Source organism: Enhydra lutris, unplaced genomic scaffold, assembly GCF_002288905.1.
Source record: "Enhydra lutris kenyoni isolate GAN:26980312 unplaced genomic scaffold, ASM228890v2 scaffoldscaffold46, whole genome shotgun sequence".
NCBI lineage: Eukaryota > Metazoa > Chordata > Mammalia > Carnivora > Mustelidae > Enhydra > Enhydra lutris.
In genome coordinates this window covers 15,999,139-16,018,727 of record NW_019154130.1, presented here as the reverse complement: position 1 = coordinate 16,018,727, position 19,589 = coordinate 15,999,139, and the positions used below count along the sequence as shown (strand labels likewise).

The window sequence follows — 19,589 nt, the reverse complement described above, 5'->3', positions numbered from 1 at the left end:
GAATGTGACTGTGAGCTTCCCTGTGGCCACATCAAACAGGGAAATGCGATGTTGTAGCACCTGAATTACTAAGAATGAGGAAACAGCCCAGTTCCTCAGGAGAAGCACTGCTGCTCTTTTGCTGAATTCTCCTGGGCATTTCTCACTGAGCAGGGGGCTTCCTAAAGGGCGCCTGAGAGAGGCAGTGGGTGGGCGTGGGTCCCGGACTGGGATACACACGGCATCGTAGGTGTGATTGTCACATGGAGCCACGTGTAGGCACCGCGAAGGAAAGGCGAAGGGAAACCCTGTACGGTGGCTCAGAGAAGGCAGCTCCATGGGAGGAGCAGAAATGTGACGAAGGTCTGAGCTCTCTGGGTTCAAAGCGAAGGCTTAAAGAGCTCCAAGGGGTGAGTGGCAGGACTGGGGACCGCTAATCCCTCAGGGAAGCAGGGGGAGCCCAAGACACTGCTCACTGGGGTCCTTGGAGGTCCAACTTCCCAGCTGTGTGGCCTTGGGCGAGTCGGCTCCCCTCTCTGAACCTCCATTTTTTTGCACATGCCAGTTAGAGTTACCCCTTCGGGGCTGTCAGGAGCACTGCATGGAGCCTGGCAGAGCAGTGTTGGGCGTACACTGAACGTTCCGATAAATGTTGGCTGTGTGTATACAGAGAAGACGCATTTGTAGTTACACATGCTTTTTTCAGGAGCTTCCTGATTGTTTGTTGAAGGAACACAAATAACTAGAACTTTATAGCTCTTTATCATTTACCGTTGGCCAAGGGTTCACTGCTGCTTCACCTGACCTTCCCGACAACACGAGGGAGACACTCTTACCCCTATTTGAGGGACAAGAGATTAGAACTTAGAGAAGCAAAATCCTTGTCTGTGTCACCCTTGATCCGCCCTTAAACCCAGAAGTGGGGAGGTAAGCGGGCAGGACGTGAGGGTCCTATGGCCTTTCCAACCCCTCCTCCCTTCCCAGGCAAAGTTCATTTTAGGAGGGCCTTAAGAGTAGAATCCTGGGACCGGAAAAGCATAGTGCTTGCCCTGTTCTAAGAGCTTCACAGGTGACATTCAAGCCTCACAGCCATCCCATGAGTTAGAGACTGTGGGGATCACACCCATTTTACAGATAAAACAACTGAGGTGCTGAGAAGCTAACTGACTTGCCCATGGTCACAGGAGGTTCATGTAGACCCAGGATTTGGGAGCTGGCAGCCTGGTTGGGCCGCGGAGTCTGTGTCCTTGACCCCCTGCTCTATGGCCTGGGCTGGCGCAGAAACAGGCTCGGGGGGGGGGAGGGATGTGTGTTGGGACAGGCCGAGGGCAGGCGTGTGATGAAATACTCCCCCGGGGAGGGCTGAGGGGCTCAGGGGGAGAGCACAAGCCAACTGGGGACACTGACTCACTCGATTCCTAGTCGGCTGAGGGGGTGGACGGACAGACATGCCTAGAGGATGTCAGTGTCACCCCGTGCCACCTCAGCCTGCCCACCCCCATCCCTGCTTACCGATGAAAAGACGTAGCCTCTGCCCCCGAGCTGCTCCCAGCCCAGCTGGAGAGCCAGACGTGACGTTATCTGTGTCCAGTGCCTGTCTGTAGACGCTTGGAAAGTACTGGATCCCCACTCCTCTTCGCCTTCCTCTTGGGTTCAGATGCGTGGGCCCCCCCCCCCCCCCCCCCCCCCCCCCCGGCCCCGGGGGGGGGGCCCCCCCCCCCCCCGCCCCCAGCCCCACAGCCAAGGAGGGAGGCATGCTGGGGGCAGGGAGATAATCCCGCCCGCTGCAAGAAGCACAGGACAGATGCGCAGGCTGGGGGACGTCCCCCTCCAGGCTCCTTCGGGCTTCCTGGCCTTGCTCCGGCCCCAGCACACATCTGTCCTGTGCCTTGTGACTGGCCATGAGCCCCTGTGGGAAGGGACCCAAGGAAGGCACTTCCACGTCCCTGGGGCCTGCACGAGCTGGCATAGGGAAGGAGGACATGGTCATTTCATCCTCAAGGCCACTCTCAGTGACTGTCATCAGACCATGGTTTTGGGGGCAGCATGTAGTGACGGTGAGAGCCCTTGTTCTGCAGACCTGGTCTTGAACACCGGTCACATTTTGCCCCAGTTACGGGGAGGGGGGGCGGCGCACTATTTCCATCTCCTCTCTGCATTCCAGGGGTCACAAGAAGCCCCAAGGAACCCCTCACTGGGCATGTCTGGACTGTTCTCCCAGCCTGCGGAGTAAGTTGATAGCCACGTGGGGTGTCACAATTGAATTCTGAGTCCCTTGAGCCTATGATGCTCAAGGGAATTGTCCAAGTGGCTTTTATTTAATAAAAACAAAAGATGACTTTTCTGCCATAAAATACAACCTCAAGCCCATTAAGGACCAACAGTGCATTTCCTCAGTGGAAGGCTGGAGTTATTTATAATGAAGCATCGATTGGCAGTCGTGCGAGCTGAGCGTCTGGTTTGGAGCCCATGTGTTGGGATGGGAAAAGCTTGAGTGGTGGAAGGTGTTTGGGTGTCCGGCTATCAGAGCCCCATGTTCAAAGCCCAGCCTGAAATTCAGCAGTTCCCTACGGGGCCCTAACAGAATCACTAATATTTTTTGAGGGTTTATGATGCCCAGCACCGAGCTGATGTGCCCTATTCCCAGTGCCTGCAGTTTTTACATCCGTCCTGCGAAGGAGCGCATGTGCCCATTGCATGGATGAGGAAACAAAGGCTCCAAGAGAGGTCACATAGCCAAAGCCACATGGGTGGCAGGTGGTCGAGGTTGGGTTTGAACCATGCCCGTTGGCACACCTCCAAGACCTCCCAAGCTTGCCAGCTCCCCAGAATCTCAGGGTATTCCTCCTTAGAGTGGGAAAATCCACCCAGCAAAGTTGTTCTGGGAATTGGCCCATGTGCCACTTAAGTCGCCTGGCACATGGCAGGTGCTCGGTGAGTGGATTTGTGGCCATGTCCTCCCCAGACTGCGGCGACACGGGTCTGTGTGTGATCCATGGCCCCCACGGAGCTCAGGGTACGCCGGGAGGAAGGATGCTTCTCTCTCTCTGGGCCTCAGTTTCCCCAGATCTGAAACAAGAGTCCCCATGCCGGCCTCTGAGAGGCCCTGGGAAGACAAAATGAGGGAATTATTCCTTGGCATGTAGTGGGTGTTCAGGGCCATTTGTCCTCTGTCTTCCGGGTAACGGGATGGTGTTTTCTGGGCTGTCCTGGCAGCAGACCTGCGTGGAGCCATGTGCGTACTCTACCCCGTGCCTTCCCCTGCACCCGCCCCCGACTCAGGCCCTCCTCTGTGGATTTGCTGGGTGGGGTGGGGGTGAGGTTGGGATGAAGGGTCCGGCGCTTCATCTGGTTTTGAGGGGCTCAGCCACTCCCCGGCCTCCACGCTTGGGTATCACTCGGCCTTTCTGAGCCTCTGCTTCCTCCTCTGTGCACTGGGAGCAGTGACGACAGAGCCTGTCTCTGGCTCTGAGTCCACCCAGACCCCCACCCCAGACCTGGCTCCAACCCCTGCCTCTCTGTCCTTTTCCTGCAGGTGTTTCTAACTGTGCCCAGGGACTGACTGGCTGAGGACCCCATCGGAGAGCCTTGGACACGCTAACTGAACGGTGAGGGGCTTTTGTGGTTGCAACTAGCGTCTCCAAAGGCCACACCGGTGGGGGACCCTTGAGAAGGGGGGAGCACTTGGAGAATGCCAGCCAGCTGTCTCCTGGGTTTGGGAAACATGGAGGGACCCAAGCTCCCAGCACTGCACTCCCCTCCTACATTGCGCCGAGCATCATCACCATTTTACCATGAGTTGAGGAATCTGATGAATGATTGTCTCCCTCACTAGACTGTAAGCAAAGGGAAGGGTTCTGGAGAGGCAGCAAAACAGGGTGGTCAAGAGGCTCGACTCTGAAGCTGGGTGTGGCTCCCGGCTCTGCCTCTTCTCCGCCGAATAACCTCAGGCAAGGGACTTAGGCTCTCTCTACCTCAGCTTCCCTGTCTGTGAAATGGGGTTTGTAGTTAAGTAAGCCCTTAAGCCATCAAGATACTGAACTGGCCTGGCTCAGAGTCAGGCAGATCCCCGTCGGCCTTGCTGGTGTTGGCCAAGCCCTTGGAGCCAGTCGCCATCACGCTTCCCCACTGACCCCTGTCTCCCCTCACAGAGAATGGGGGATGAGGATTACAACACTTCCCTCGCCTACGATGACTACCCGGACGATTTTGACCCCATCATGGTCCTGGAGGAGTCTTCTACCCTGGAAGGCACGACGGCCAGGATCTTCCTGGTGGTGGTCTACAGCATCATCTGCTTCCTTGGGATCCTGGGCAATGGGCTGGTGATCATCATTGCCACCTTCAAGATGAAGAAGACGGTGAACACGGTCTGGTTCCTCAACCTGGCCGTGGCGGACTTCCTGTTCAACGTCTTCCTCCCGATCCACATCACCTACGCTGCCCTGGACTACCACTGGGTCTTCGGGACGGCCATGTGCAAGATCAGCAACTTCCTCCTCATCCACAACATGTACACCAGCGTCTTCCTGCTGACCGTCATCAGCTTTGACCGCTGCATCTCCGTGCTCCTCCCCGTCTGGTCCCAGAACCACCGCAGCGTGCGGCTGGCCTACGTGGCCTGCATGGTCATCTGGGTCCTGGCTTTCTTTCTGAGCTCTCCCTCCCTGTTCTTCCGGGACACGGCCCATGTGCACGGGAAGATAACATGCTTTAACAACTTCAGCCAGTCGGCGGCCGGCTCTGCCCCGTGGCCCACTCACTCCCGCCTGGACCCCGTGGGCTTCGGCCGACACACAGTGGTGACCGTCACCCGCTTCCTCTGTGGCTTCCTGGTCCCCGTGCTCGTCATCACGGCCTGCTACTTCACCATCGTCTGCAAGCTGCGGCGCAACCGGCTGGCCAAGACCAAGAAGCCCTTCAAGATCATCGTGACCATCGTTACCACCTTCTTCCTCTGCTGGTGCCCCTACCACACCCTCCACCTGCTGGAGCTCCACCACGCTGCCGTGCCCGGCTCCGTCTTTAGCCTGGGTCTGCCCCTGGCCACTGCCATTGCCATTGCCAATAGCTGCATGAACCCCATCCTGTATGTCTTCATGGGCCAGGACTTCAAGAAGTTCAAGGTGGCCTTCTTCTCCCGCCTGGTCAACGCTCTGAGCGAGGACACGGGCCACTCCTCCTACCCAAGCCACAGGAGCTTTACCAAGATGTCATCAATGAACGAGAGAGAGACCAGCATGCTTTGAGGCACATCTGGGAACCCCGATGGACAGACCCTCTGGCCTTGGAGGCCACAAACTCTGCCTTCTCGAGACCATGGCAGAAACCTCCCCAGGACACACCGACACCCCCTGTAGTTTCCACGGTGTTGACTGGCATTTTGAGCTGGGAGTCCAGGGCTTGGAACTCCTTTGTTCGAGTGGCCTGATGGACTGGGCAAGCCATGTCCTCTCAACCTTGGACTCTTTCCATGAGGATCTGGGGTCTGGGGGAGGCAGGGAGGGAGAAGAGCTCAGGCCCTCAAAGGAGGCCGACTGAAGATACTCACCCTTGAATTTTCCAGGGTGATGGTGCTTTGCGGGGCCGTAGCTGTTTGGGAGACGGGATGGTGCCAGCCCCTCGCCCCAGGCCCTGCTCGCACCTTGCCTTTGTTTCCTGGGGGCCGGGTCATGGCAGGCAGCATCATCTGCAGTTTCCACCCCATCCTGGGCCTGCCCTTCCTTCCCTGGTCCTCCGACCCCGGCTGCCGGTGCTCAGAATAAAGCACACCAGGGCGGGGGGGCCAGGGAAGGAGGGCCTGTCCTCCTCCTCAGCGTCCTCCGAGCCTTGCCCAAGTCAGCTTCAGGAAGCAAGCTGGGGGGGTCCTGCAGGTTGAAGAGCGGGTCCAAGGTCTCAGTCACGGAACTCAGCGGAGCCGGCAGCCTGGGTCCTTGTCCTGTGCTGCTGAGAGGCAGGCGGTGGGGCGCGCCCAGGAGCAGCCCTGTTGCCGTTTCTCAATGAGGCCTGACACCTTCCCGTGCTACAGTGTCATTATCCCATTTACAAGTGACAAAGCAGATGTCCCATTTGGGGGTGGGGGTGGGGAGTAATTCACAGTGACACGCAGCTAGCCAGAAGCCAAGTTAAGAGGTGAAGCCAACTCTGTCTGGCTCCAGAACCTCTGTTTTTTTTAATGGAGGGTGTATCTATTGAGAATATTCTAGACTCTCATGATAGCCTACATTTACTTAGCATGCCCTATGCTAGACACTGTCCATGTGTTATCTCATTTACTCCCCTCCGCCCCGGCAGGCCTGAGTTAGGTATGGTTATTACTTCCCTTTTGCATATGATGGATAGCTGCAGCTCAGAGAGGTTAGGTAACTTGCCTAAGGGCGTCCAGTGGGTCTCTGCCAGAACCTAGATTCAAAAACAGGTCTTTCTGGCTCAAAGAAGGCTGCAGAATCAGGGTGTGGAGAGAGGCTTGGGGTTTTGACCGTAAATATCTATTACTTGGCAGATTCATATAAACCTCTTAATAGCGCATAACCCAGGCTTGCAAAAAGTTTTTCAAAATGACCCAACACGGCAAAGAAAGTACACTTGGCCTCCAGTCTCCCGACACCCACCCACACGTGCCCACCGTGGTTCCCATTTGCTGCACCCCAGGCGACCTCCAGGGAAGGTAGGGTGGGGAGAGAGGCTGGGCCGGAGGCGGTCTCCGGTGGGGCCGAGGCCCTCCGGCCTCCGAGTGTCCACATTCTCTTGTCTTCCACGTGCCGCCGTTGTGAAGCCAATTCCCTGACAAGATGCAGTGAACACATGTAATGTCTACACAGCGTTGGGCAAGTCCCCAAGGCCATGGGCTGTTTGGAAATCACACCTCATTAAGAGAGAGACTGTTCCTTCCCTCCTTGGGTCATTGTGCTTATGAGGAGACAGCTCGGAACTGACCCTAAGTCAGGGCGTCCAGTGGCTTCAAGAAATCTAAACTCGGGCCATCTGGGAGCAAAAAAAGGGAGCTTGAAGTCGTGGCCAGTGCCTTTTTTCACCTCCCACCACCGTGGCACAGGTGAAGGAGCTAAGGCACGAGACAGCTTGGGATGTCCGGCTCCAGAGGGACAGTCCTCAGCCACTCAGCCTCTGACCCCCAGGTGCTACTTGCTCAGGCCGGGGCCCTCACTCCTCCTGGGCTGCATGCCATCCGGGCCGGGCCAGGGAGCCAGGAAATCATTTTGTCGTTGGAAAAGCTGATGAGCAGGAGTAAAACTCAAACCAGCTGTTTCCTCCTTAGGGTCAGGCCTCTTTCTGGCTGCCCCACCAGGAGTTTCTCATTAAATACTGAAATGCAACCGTGACCTCCTCCTGCATCTTGTCCCTGCAGCTTCTTCAGAGTGTCTCCCAGGGGACATATACAAAGGTCCTGTGGTTCACAAAGAGTGTGTCCCTGCACTACTCCACAGGTGGCCAACGTGCTTTGTGCCTGAGAGGGCCTGCCCCCGTTCGGGGTCAGGAACCAGACGATGGGGCACCCATGCTGCTTCCTGGGTGGGGTGGGTGGGTGGAGGGCAAGTGGGCACAGGGACAAGAAGTGAAGGTGGGGTTTGACAGGAAGTGGGGAGGGAAGCACAGAGGAAATGCAAAATAGAGACAAAGCAAAGGGGTCTGGCATTCATTAAATAAGTCTTATGTGTCAGGCTCAGTATCTCATCAGATCCTCAAAAGGAGAAGAGGACCATCGGAGCCACATGGGTGATGCAGAATGAGAGGTTCGGCTTGCAGACCCCACCTGCTCAGGGGGAGCTCCCAGCTTCTTCAGCCTATGGGAACAAGGAGTGGGGGCAGGAGGCAGCAGGGGGACCAGAGGGAGGGGCTCAAGAGGGGACAGTGACCCAGATTTGGCACTGGCTGAGGAATGAGGAAGGAGTGGCTTAAGCCTGCCCCCAGAGTCAACTCAGGAGGGCTTAGGGGCCAGGCTGGGCAGGAGAGGATAGAGCCCAACAGTGAGTGCCACAAGGGGCGTTCCCATTTTACAGATGAGGGAGTTGAGAGCTGTTCTTTGCCGCAAATGGAGCTGGTATTTGCTTGGATGGAAGTGATCCGTGATTCCCCAGCCCTTCCCTCTCCCGTTCCTCCCTAGCACGTGGTGCTATGGTGGAGATGGGTGCCCTGGGCCTGTGATTGCCAAACCCTGGATTCAGAAAATTGGTGCTAGGGGTGGTATTCAGGACCAGGAGGATCCAGGAAGCTATTTGTCCAACCAAGAAATAATTCAGGAGGGTGGGGGTTGCTTGCTTTCTCCCTTTGAGGACATAGTTGCTTTTGAATAAAGAAGCGAGAGGTGAGAGCGAGGCTCCGTGCTGGACCTTCCTGCCCACCCCCAAACCCTCTTGCCTTCCTCCTCCACCTCACAGAGCAGCAGTCGAGGCTCAGAGAAGTGCAGCACACTGCTCAAAGTCACACAGCAGTGTTGTGAAATGGCAGCAGAAGGAAGCCAGAAATTTCCTACCATTCCCCAAATTTAGGACTTCAAAGAAACTGTGTTTTAAAAAGCATTCTCTCCACTTTATTTCAATTTCTTAGCAACCAAGGACAGTAGATTGTTAGTAATGACTCAAGATAACCCCACCCATCCATTCCAACATCCATCTATCCACCCAGCTACCCAGCCACCCATCCATTTACACAACCCATTCATCCATTCCATAAAAATCTGTTTAATACCTTCTCTTTGCCAGGCCCTGTGGTAGGCACCGGGAATGCAAGGGTTATCAGGGCATTCACAGTCCCTGTCCTCAGGAGCTCATTCGTCGGTCAGTGGGAGAGATAGCCAATTATTTTTTAAAAACCACACCCTTGATGGAAAACAACCACGCTAAGCGCTACACACCTATTAGAGAGAGATCTGACTCTGTCCAGAGGCGAGGGAAGCCTTGGGGAAGAACGCTTGAGTTGAGATGTGTAGGATGGGTAGGTGCTGATTCGGTGGCGGAGGGGCGGGTGCTGGAGAAGGTGCTCCAGGTGGCGGGAACAGCGCGGGAGGGAAGAGTGATGGCAAGGGACGGAAGGGGGTGGGCGCTGCATCAGAGGGAGGAGAATGAGCCCAGAGCAGACAGGATGGAGAGGAGGGCAGGGGAGGCCATGGACAGGGCAGGACGTGCTCAGATCTGCATCTTGATGCCGGGGGCTGCTCTGGGCGGGACAGGATGTGGAAGAACAGGAGGGGAAGCCGGGAGGCTGCCGCAGCCCCCAGCTGAGGGCGATGGGCGCAGAGGTAGAGCTCAAGAGAAGGGGACTATTCTAGAGATACTTAAAATCTACCCAAGCTTTCTCAGGGGAGCGGTTAGCGGGAAGCCAACGCAGGGCCCATTTCAGCGGCACAGAGGCCTCAGTGCGTTCCTTTATTGATGGAAATTAATTGTAAATATTATTCAAATTTACCTCCCAATGCACAATTACATTTCTCGGGGGAGCCCTTTGAGCACATAATAAAGCCCTATAAATAATACATATATTAACCTAAGAGGAACGGAGGCACATTAATGCTGCACTTGCGGGTGGCGGCTGGGGGAGTTTATGCAGACAAGACGCTAAGTGCTTGGACCGAGGATTTAACTTGGGAGATCACCCGAGCTCTGTCCTGGGGAGCTTCTGGAAGTCTCCCCCCATCCCCAGAGGGGCAGCTAGCTATTGCTCTAGAGGCCCAGTCAACGGCCAGGTGGTCACGGGTGGAGAAAGCACAGGTGTATAGGACCCTTACCTTGTTCCCGAAGCCCCAAGAAAACATTTCCCATAGTCATAATAGTTGGTTCTATTAACTGAGCATGCGCAGGGTTTGGGTCTCCCCCAAGTGCTTTGGTTTCATTATCTCGTTGGATCTTTACAACAACCTTTGTGGCAGCAGCCATTCCTCTCCCCACTTCCCCATGAGGAAATGAAGGTTCAGAGAGGTTCAGTGTCCTGCCCAGCATCAACAGCTAGTAAGTGACAGAGCTAGGCTTTCCAACTCAAGTGTTTAACTTGAAAGCAACTTGCGAACACAAACTGTCCTCTAACGAGACTCCTTCCTGGAGAGAGGAAGGCAAGTGTACGCTCCCTGTCCAGCGTCAGATTTTAAGGAGATGGGAACGGGGGTTGGGGGGTGGATCTGACAGATTGCTTTTTCCTCTTGGAGGAAGGAAATGGTGTCTGGATGGGCTCGTCATTTCCTCACAGCCCTAGGAATCTTAAAAACCACATCCCTTCCCACCCCCTGCCCCCATTTACAGATGGTGAAACTGAGGCTCTTTGCAGATCAGAGGGGAGCCTCCCACCTCCCTGACTGCTGGGACATGAGATGCATGCAGGAAAATGCCCACATGAGCCACTTTTCTGAGCACCACTGTTCTAGAGACCCGAGCATTCACTGAGCCGCTAGTTTGTCGGTAAAGGCTTTGGTGCTGAGCTGCCATGAAGGAGCCCTGCCCAGGATCTGGGGCGGGGGGGGGGGGGGGCGGGATGTCACTGGGGCATTTCCAGCAGAATCCTATAAAGGGAAAGCAGGAGACCTTGGAAACCCTGGTACAGGGCAGAGACAGGCCGTGTTTGGGGCGTAAACATTATCCCTCACGTTTGTCCTGCATATGGGTAACGATGCTCTCTATCCGGATCTTGGTGCTACTTACAGGGCTATCTTCGTCCATCCAACCTCATTTGTCTATACATGCGTGATCACTGCACTTTACTGTAGTAAGTTAGCCCTCAATGAAAGTATTTGGAAAAATAAATTTTAAAATAAAATGTAACATTTATGAACCTATTCATGGGGCCCGCAGGAGTGACACGCCACTTCCTTTGGCACTCTGGACAGAATCAGATTCAAGAGAGCAAGTCAGAGGGAGGTAGTCCCAGCAGGGACCATCCAGGGAGGCAGCATCTCGGGAAGGACTGAGCTCTCCCAGGGGTCACCCCAGCCCTTTCCCCATAGCCTTGGATGGCTATGACACAGGGTTGTGTGGGCTCAGGCTTGAATCCCAGCTCCACCATTGACGTGGGCTATGGTTAAGGCCCTATGACTTGGCCAAGTAGCTCAACCTCTCCAAAGCTTCAATGTTCTCATCTGGAAAATGGGTTTAAGAATCTGCAGCTCACAGGGTTGGCACGAGGATTCAAGGAGATGTCACAGGTACGCACTTAGCAGGTACCGGGCTCGCACATACCACCCACTTTCATCTGGAAGTACGTCAGCCTCCTCCCTGGGCTCTGGCCTGCCAGCCTTGCCCCGCCCCCCGACAACCCACCCTCCACGAAGCAACTGGAGTGAGCTCCCATCACGGAACACAGCAATCCAAACCCCTTACAGGGGCTTACAATGCCCTAGAGGATGGGCACTGCCTCTCCTTCTTCAGCTCATGCTGTTCCCCATCCAGGCGTCCCTCCCTCCCCAGACCACTGATGGCATAACCAGGTCCCCCTCCTCCTGCCGATACCAGCCCCTTCTGAGCGAGGCCCTTCTGGACCCCTCCCTGCAGGTAAAGCAACCCCATCCCTATTCACAGTCTATCAGATCCCCTATTTTCCATCCCTGACACTACTTCCTGCCATCTGGAAGAAGTTTATGTATTTGTGTTTAGTCGCTTTCCGTCTGTCCCTCTGCTGGGTGGAGAGCTCCATCTGTGCGGCAGAGCCCTTGTCTGTCTGGGGCACCTCTGTGTCCCTGGCACCCAGAGCGGTCCTTAGCCCAGGAAACGCGCTCATGATCCTTGGTTGTACAAATGAAGAAATAACCATAAGCTGATGTTCCTTTGATCAAATCATCGCCATTGTTGAGTTTCAGGACGATCGCTATTACAATACACTGTTTCCAAAGTGTTTTCACATTTTTTTCTATTCCGAAGAAACTTGCGGGAGGGGACTATTGCCCATTTCACAGGTATGGATACTGAGCTCCCCCATCCCCCCACTCCTGGCCAGGCTCACTTGGTTCAGAAGTGGAGAAGCCAGCATGGAGTTCTTGTCAGGGTACCAGCAGGAGCTCTTCCAAACCGAGGAGGTTTCCATTCAGGGCTTTTATCTCCCCTGGCCTTTTCCTTTTCCCTTTGTCTGATTAATTGCAGCCTGAAAATAAAGGAACCAGATGCCTCCCCTCCCACCCACAACACCCCCGCCCCTTGCATTGTTTTGTAGTTCTTTTCCGGACCAAGACTCTGTTAAGGATTTGGCTGGTACGACCATGACCACAAACTTCCTGTGTTTATCCTTCCACTTAGAAATCCACTTGATTAAGCAATCGACTGGGTACCAGGTCTGTGGTGGGCACTGTCCAATGCTATGGCAAAAAGTCCAGCTAGACACCTGATGCCTGAGGACCCCTAGAGCCCAGAAGAGAACCTCAGGATTTTCTTTTTCCCTGGTTTCCACCATGCAGGTGTCTGGTACCCATGCAGTAAGTATCTGGATGACTGAATGAGTTTCTGGTTGGCTCCCAGACGTTGGAGCTGTGGGGCAGGGACACACACACAGGGAGGTGGGGAAAGGGGGCTCCCAGTCATGGCTGGTGGGTGGTAATAGCTGGCAAGCCCCTGGTCAATGGCAGGCAGTTTACTGTGATGCTCAGGCCACGGCCAAGACCCTAGTGCTTGACTGGGAAGCCTGACTCCTGATGGCATTTCAGGCACCATGACAAACAGCCAGAGCCAACGCCATATCCATCATTTCGTCTCATCCTCATTAAAAACCAGCTGGGAAAAACCACCTTCACATTGGACATGAAGACGCTGAAGTCCAAAAAGGTCAGGGATGTTTCCCAGAACCACACTGACAGCCACCCGTTGATTTTTGTCTTGAGCACCTACTATGTGCCAGGGACCATGCTGGGTTCTCAGGATACCTCAGCAGCCACCGCCATAACATTCTTGAATCTTACGACATGTTTGTATGTTCAAGAGCTGGGATTTGAACCCACGCCTGGAGAGCTTTGTTGCTTCTTCTCCTCCCCCAGGTACACTGCTTCTTGAGTTACAGAACCCAGGTACAGAGGAATCAGTACAGAATGGAGAGAAAGGCTTTCTGTTGTCATGCCTCAAACTTCTCAGGAGTTAGAGAAATCACATCTTGGCTGGGAACTGATTCTGGGAACCAGGAAGCAGCTGTCAGCAACTGCTCTCCCCTCCCTGACTCCTCAAAATTTGGCAGTGATTGATTCCCCCAGCTCTTTCCCTCCTTTGAAAGACCAGCAGGTAGAGGCACCGCTTAACCCAAAAGAACGGCATGCTCGAGCTGGAACCGCAGGAACTGCAGCAGACCGACAGGACATGAAATTAGGAATGGAGTGGGTTCTACAGTCCCCTCCCAGACTCACTATGGGACCAACAGGGTTTTCATCTGAAATGTCACCTTTTCTAGACCCCGGATTGTAAGCCTCATCCTGATCGTCAGCATCGTCAGCATCGTCAAGGATGCACTAGATCGATGGAAGTGACTTGTTCAATCTTAACATGTCAGATGGCGGGGTCCTTAGGGTCAGTCGAGTCAAACCCCTGCCCAGGGGAGGGAGGTTAGTCCCACAATCCATGGGAGGTGACCCAGGAAGGAACCCAAAGGTCCCCCCCCAATGCCCAGCGATTTTGTTCCCTGCTCTTGTACATAATCATTTGTGCCCTTCGACGGCGTGGGCTTTTGTCACATTCTGGTTCAGACACATCAATCCATGTAAACTTGAGAAGCAGAGAAACAGACAATCAGTGTATCTTCCAAGACTGGGAATATAAATAACACAAATAAAAGTCCTAATAATCCATGCTGTTTGGCATTCATCTCCCCACCAATCGTGTGAAATAAACCAAGTGAAGGACGAAAGAAATAAGATCATAGCAATCAGGATGCATTTGGCTGCAAGTAACAAAACCACAACTCAAAACGTCTGACGCAGTAAGGAAAGCGCATTCCTTCAGGCATTGGGAACACCTGTAGGTTGGTAATTCAGCTGGTGATGACATCAAGGGCACAGAGTCATCTTCAGAGATTAGGATTTGTCCCCAGAATGGCATCTCTCCTGGTTATAAGACAGATTCTATCTATGTGACATCACGCAGAAGGGAGAGAAGGTTTCAGAATGTTGCAAGCACTCCTGGCAAGCTCCCCTGGCATCTCATTGGCCAGAACTGGGTCACACGCTATTGCCGAACCAATCACTGGCAGGTAAAGAAGATGGCTTAGACCAATCAGAATCCACCCAGGAACCATAGGTGAGAAGAGAGGACATTCAAACACAGTGAGGGTACTACCCCGAAGAAGAAAGGGAGGGGATTAGGGACAGCATCCAGTGGTGTCTCCTACAGAGAAGGCAGGAGATGTAAATTGATCAGCTGGAAGATTTGCCTCCTTGTCCTGAGGAACCAGAAATCCTCAGACCTGACCATTTTAAAACTACAGGGGGCCTGCGGAGGGTGGGGGGCAACTCTTAGAAATTAAGAACTTATTTCTTAGAAAATCAGCATGCTTTATTCCTTGAGAGTAATGATTTCTTTCTGTTCTTTATATTAAGTAACGTATAATCTTTGGCAAAAAAACGAAACAAAACAAAACCTTCATGTATTGAACGAGCAAAAAGAAAACAAAAATCAAAGGAAAATCACTTATGATCCCAGAGATCACACAGGTATCATCACTACTAGCATTTTGGTTTATGACCTACAGTGTAGTCTGTTTTTCTTTATCTTCTTACAATACCTATCAGTGTAGCAAAAAAAAGCCTTATTTAGATATTCTCTTCTATAACATTTTAGTCCATTTTTAAAAAATCAGGTCATCCAATGTCCCCAGAGCATTGATGGTTCAAGTGACGGCCAGCAGATCTGGTAGTCCCACAGTTAATTTGGCCAATCTCCTCTTGACGGACATTTAGGTTGTTTCCTTTTCAGAAGTATGATTTTTTTGTTGTTGTTTTTATAATTCCCTGATGGGTTTTCCCAGGAGCAGCTGCTAGAGAGCCCTAGCCCTGGGTGGCCTCCAGATCTAACCTGGGCTTTTTGCCCACCAGCCCAGCCTCTGGGTCCCTGCACTCCCTTCTCCCCTTGGAGTGGAGGGAATAGTTCTTGAGGCTCTAAAACGAGGTCAGCCGTCTCAGGAAAGGCTCTGGCAGGGTGGGCAGTGATCACACACACGCAGGATCTGGAATCGGGCCAGGTTGATCGGGCACATAAGTGTTGCTCTCTAAGCTGGGGTTTACCCATCTGTGAGATCAGGAGTGTAATAGAAAAAGCCTTGTAGGGTTTCAGGAGGGTTCAGTAAAATAATCCACGTAAAGAGCTTATCATGGCCCCTGGAAAATATTATGTGCTTGAAAAGTTGCTAGAGCTCGCTGTTATGTTCTATTCTGTTTTTCCCTCATACCAGGGCTGCAAGACTGCATTTGCTTTGTTATCTCTGGGGGCCATGCTTAATCCAGGCCAATGATTCGGGAGGCTGTGCAAATCTGCCTAAATTATATATTGGGGTTGCACATCGAATGCTTGCTACAATTTGGCTATGTGAAGAAAATGTAATTTCTTTGTAACCCACATGATCTGACTTATGACATCTCTCCCAACCCCTCCCAGCCCTTACCCCACAGTGACAGAGAACAAACCAGAACACAAAAAATTAAGCTTCACCCATGTTATGGCTCGAATTGCACCCCCTAAAATTCCTGTGTTGATGTCCTCACCCCCAGCACCTCAGAATGTGACCTGCTTTGGAGACAGACCCTTTCTAGATGTCATCGAGTTAAAATCAGGTTATCAGGGTGGGGGGCCCTGATCCAGTATGACGGGTGTCCTTAGAAAAAGGGGATGATATGGAGAGAGGCTGGCATGGGAAGGTCATCGACAAGCCAAGGAGAGGAGACTCAGAGGGAGCCAACCCTGCTGGCACCTTGACCTTGGACTCCCAGCCTCCAGAACTGTGAGACCTTACCTTCCTGTTGTTTAAGCCCTCCAGTCTGTGGTGGTTTGTTACAGCAGCCCTACCCAACTAAAATAACCAGTTTTTTTTTTTTTAAGATTTTATTTATTTATTTGAGGGAGAATGAGTGAGAGAGAGCATGAGAGAGGAGAAGGTCAGAGGGAGAAGCAGACTCCCCAAGGAACTGGGATCCCGATGCCGGACTGGATCCCGGAAGTCCAGGATCAAGACCTGAGCCGAAGGCAGTTGCTCAACCAACTGAGCCACCCAGGTGCCCTAAAATAACCAGTTTTAACATTTTAGCTCAAATGTCTGTTTTACAGGTTCCTGAGCTAAGTTTTCCTCAGATAAACATACTCTTTCTCTCCCAGGCGGTGCCCTCCCCTCCCTTTCTCCTGGGCTAGTTGTGGCACATGGTGGGCAGGGTTTGCTCTAATGTCTCTGCAGCCTGGCAGAGCATGGAGGTGCCCTGGGCCCTCTGCCTCCTGGAGCAGAGACGTGTCCTGCTCGTGCAGGTGGAAACCCATGGGAGGAGGATCTGACTCTGGGCGTGGCTGACTTGGTTCCCTTTGGCTCCTCCCCCTGCCCCCCAATGCAAACGCCCCACCCCCCATGTGTGGCCCCCCCCCCCTCCCCGCCCCCGTGCTTGATGCCTCATCCTCCCTGTACCAGGAGCAAAGTGAACATGCCTGGCTGATCCTCTCTCCAGAATCCCTTTCCCCTTCTACAAATCCTGGTTCTGGGAAAGCAGCAGCTTTTCTTCTCTGCCTGCGCTCTGTGTTCCCATCATCGGTGGTCAGGGAAGTTGTTCCCGAGTTGTTCAGGGAAGGCGGTCTGATGCTCACCCGGGGAAGAATCCAGAGCTGGGCTTCTAGGCCCGGCTTTGGTGTGTCAAAAAAGGAAAATAAGGGAAACTGGAAAATCCGCCCTCGAGACAGTGGTCTGACTTGAGTCCATAGCCTTGCGGCTGCCAATCCTTCCATCCCTCATAGACCGCCAGCACAGTGTCCCCTTCCCCCATCCTTCCTCTTCTGTGACAGAGCCTGCCCTCTTCCTGTGCTCACGGGCTCATCAGATCACTAACAAGAACGGCTTCTTCTTAATTTCCAGAAAAGCCACCCATTAGTGTTACTTATCCACGCTTTCTGCTGTTCCCAACAGGCTTTGCGGCTTAAAAGTTGAAATGAGAAAGTCAGAATGATACTATTTTTTTTAAAGATTTTATTTATTTATTTGACAGACAGAGATCACAAGTAGGCAGAGAGGCAGACAGATAGAGAGAGAGGTGGAAGCAGGCTCCCTGCAGAGCAGAGAGCCCGATGTGGGGCTCGATCCCAGGACCCTGGGATCATGACCTGAGCCAAAGGCAGAGGCTTTAAACCCACTGAGCCACCCAGGTGCCCCCAGAATGATACTATTAAGATGATTATTAACAACCCTTCAGTAGTTACTGACGAGGGTTCCACGCTTCGCAGATAGGGAAACAGAGGCTCAAGGAGGTGAGTCACCTGCCCAAGGTGACCTGGCTGGGAGCTGCGGTGGTGACAGGTGTGAAAGCCACCTGTGTCTGACTTCAGACAAACCGGTTTCTCTTTGCACATGGAAGGCTGCACTGTGGCTGCCCAGCGGGCCGCTGGTACAGCTGTGAGCAGGTCCTGTGCACAGCTGCATGTTCTGTCTCTGCTCGTTGATGGGTTGAGCTGCTCACCAGACTTATGAGAAGCTGGAGATGGGCCAGCAACAGGGTTGGAAAAGCTCCATGGGGAGGTGGGGCTTCAGGCGATCCCCTAAGGTTCATAATGTATCTGTAATAGGATTAGGGTTGCCTGGAATCCAGGGCATCTGTTTTCCCTTCCCAAGCAGTCTGTGGCCCCTGGGTCTGAAAGTTGCCAGGAATGAGGAATCCACCCAGGCCTTTGCAGACTATGGGAACAGATGCTCAAGCTGTTCCCCAACTGTCCTGTGTGCAGGGCTGTCAGCCACCTGCTGACCTCACGCTACCTCAGATGTCCACTGGGATGTCCTGGTGAGCCCCGCTTTTGAAGAGGAGGAGCCAGGGGCTCAGGGAGGTCAAGGTATGTGCCCAAGCAACACTAAAGAATGGTGGGTGCTAAGACCAGAGTCCAGGGCACCATGGCTGTGGGGCTTCTGGGCTCAGCACCCAAGTGGGTGACCTTGGCCACTGAGTCCCCACTGCTCTGTGTGCCTCAACTGTCCCAGCTGCAAAATGGAGAGGCAGTTCAGGATCTGAAATGAGATGTCAAATCAGGGATCAGGAGACTAGTGTTTGAGTCTCAGCTCTGTTACAGGGTCTCTGTGTAAACATGCCCTTTCTGAGTCTCAGCCTTCCCCTCTGGAAAGTGGGAGATGGGTTTTGAGAAGAGTGCAGTTACCTGAAGCTAGCATATAACAAGTACCTACCTTGTGCCTAAGGGGCTTAAGACACAGAGCACTTCACAGACCCCTCTCAGCCCTGGGCACCCTGCCAGCATGGTTCTGCACATGTTATGGGTACGGAGACTCAGGTCTGGGTATTTGCAGAGTCTTGCACTTGACAGAACAGCCTCTGAGGACCCCTAAAAGCTCTGGCTTTCCAAGATTCTAGGCAGAGGGTTTGGACAGATCAGGGTTCAAATTCTGCCTCTGCCACTTCCCAGCTGTGTAATGTTCTGGACAAATTGCCTCGCCTCTCTGAGCCTCAGTTCCTTTATCTGCAAAATGGGTCCATCGGGTCCACCTTGCAGAGTTACTGGGATAATTATATGATGTGCTACAAGTCCGCTCTCAGGCTCACGGTTAAGTAGTGGCTCTTTGCCCTTCCCCCACCCACATTTGTGGGGATGCTTAAGATAAAGCATACTAAGCCAGGAGGCCAGAAGAGCCCTTCTCTCCCAGCAAAACCCCGCCCACCCCTCCCTTGTTGCTGTTCTGCTCCGCCACACTCCAGTTCCAGCAGCTGCATTTAATTGGATTTAACTTAATAGTTTTATTGATGCCTTTTGGTTCAGGGGACAAAGAGGCTTCTGGGTAACTCGCACGTTTCTAACAAACCAAATAAAGAGCTGATAAGCATAAACAAGTCCGTTTTAATTGGATTAAGGGAAGCCTTGGCTTGGGGACTGCTAAAGCACAGAGGAGCTGGAGAAAAAAGGACTCAGATTTTCTGCTTCCTTGGACCCCCAAGCACCCTGCACAAGGCGCTGATTTCCTTCTCAGGAGCTGCGTGCTGGTGTGTTTGCATCCGTCCGTGCCTAGGTCCATACATTGCACAGGAAGCTCTCCCCCACCCCTCTACCTCTTGTCCTTCCCCACCTGCGCCCTGTAACAGGGGATTCAACCCTCCAGCTTGGTCTCAGATGCCCTGAAGTTCAAGTCCTGCCTGGCCTGTTTCATGTTCACCTTGAGCAAATCATTGAATCCTGTAAGCCCGGTTTCTTTAGCTGTAAAAGAGGATCATGGTGGTTTCTATCCTCCAGGGTTAGTGTTTGAATTACATGCTGGTGAATTACCTGCTACTGAAGAGGTTCACGGAAACCGCAGCCTCTGATAACCAGAGTCAGGATGAGGGAGGGATCACAGTCCCTGCTCTCCCCAGGATTCCAGCCAAGGAAAGGAGGAGCTGCCGGAGGGTATGATCCTTGCTAAATAGAGGGCCTCCTAACCCAGCCTAGGGTGTCCAGGGGACAGCTTTATGGACTGAGAGAAGA

At 53.2% G+C, this 19,589-nt stretch overlaps 1 protein-coding gene across 2 annotated transcripts in view; it reads left to right on the top strand.

The window, feature by feature from the left end:
- LOC111156443 (chemerin chemokine-like receptor 1) overlaps positions 1–7,395 on the top strand; it is a 45,895-nt gene extending 38,500 nt beyond the window's left edge. For both annotated transcript variants that reach the window (XM_022517353.1, XM_022517354.1), the window contains 2 exons: positions 3,515–3,587; positions 4,131–7,395. In XM_022517353.1, the coding sequence (XP_022373061.1) occupies positions 4,134–5,228 (1,095 nt within the window). In that variant the 5' untranslated portion in view covers positions 3,515–3,587; positions 4,131–4,133 and the 3' untranslated portion in view covers positions 5,229–7,395. The remainder of the gene's footprint in view (positions 1–3,514; positions 3,588–4,130) is intronic.
- Positions 7,396–19,589: the final 12,194 nt, after the last annotated feature.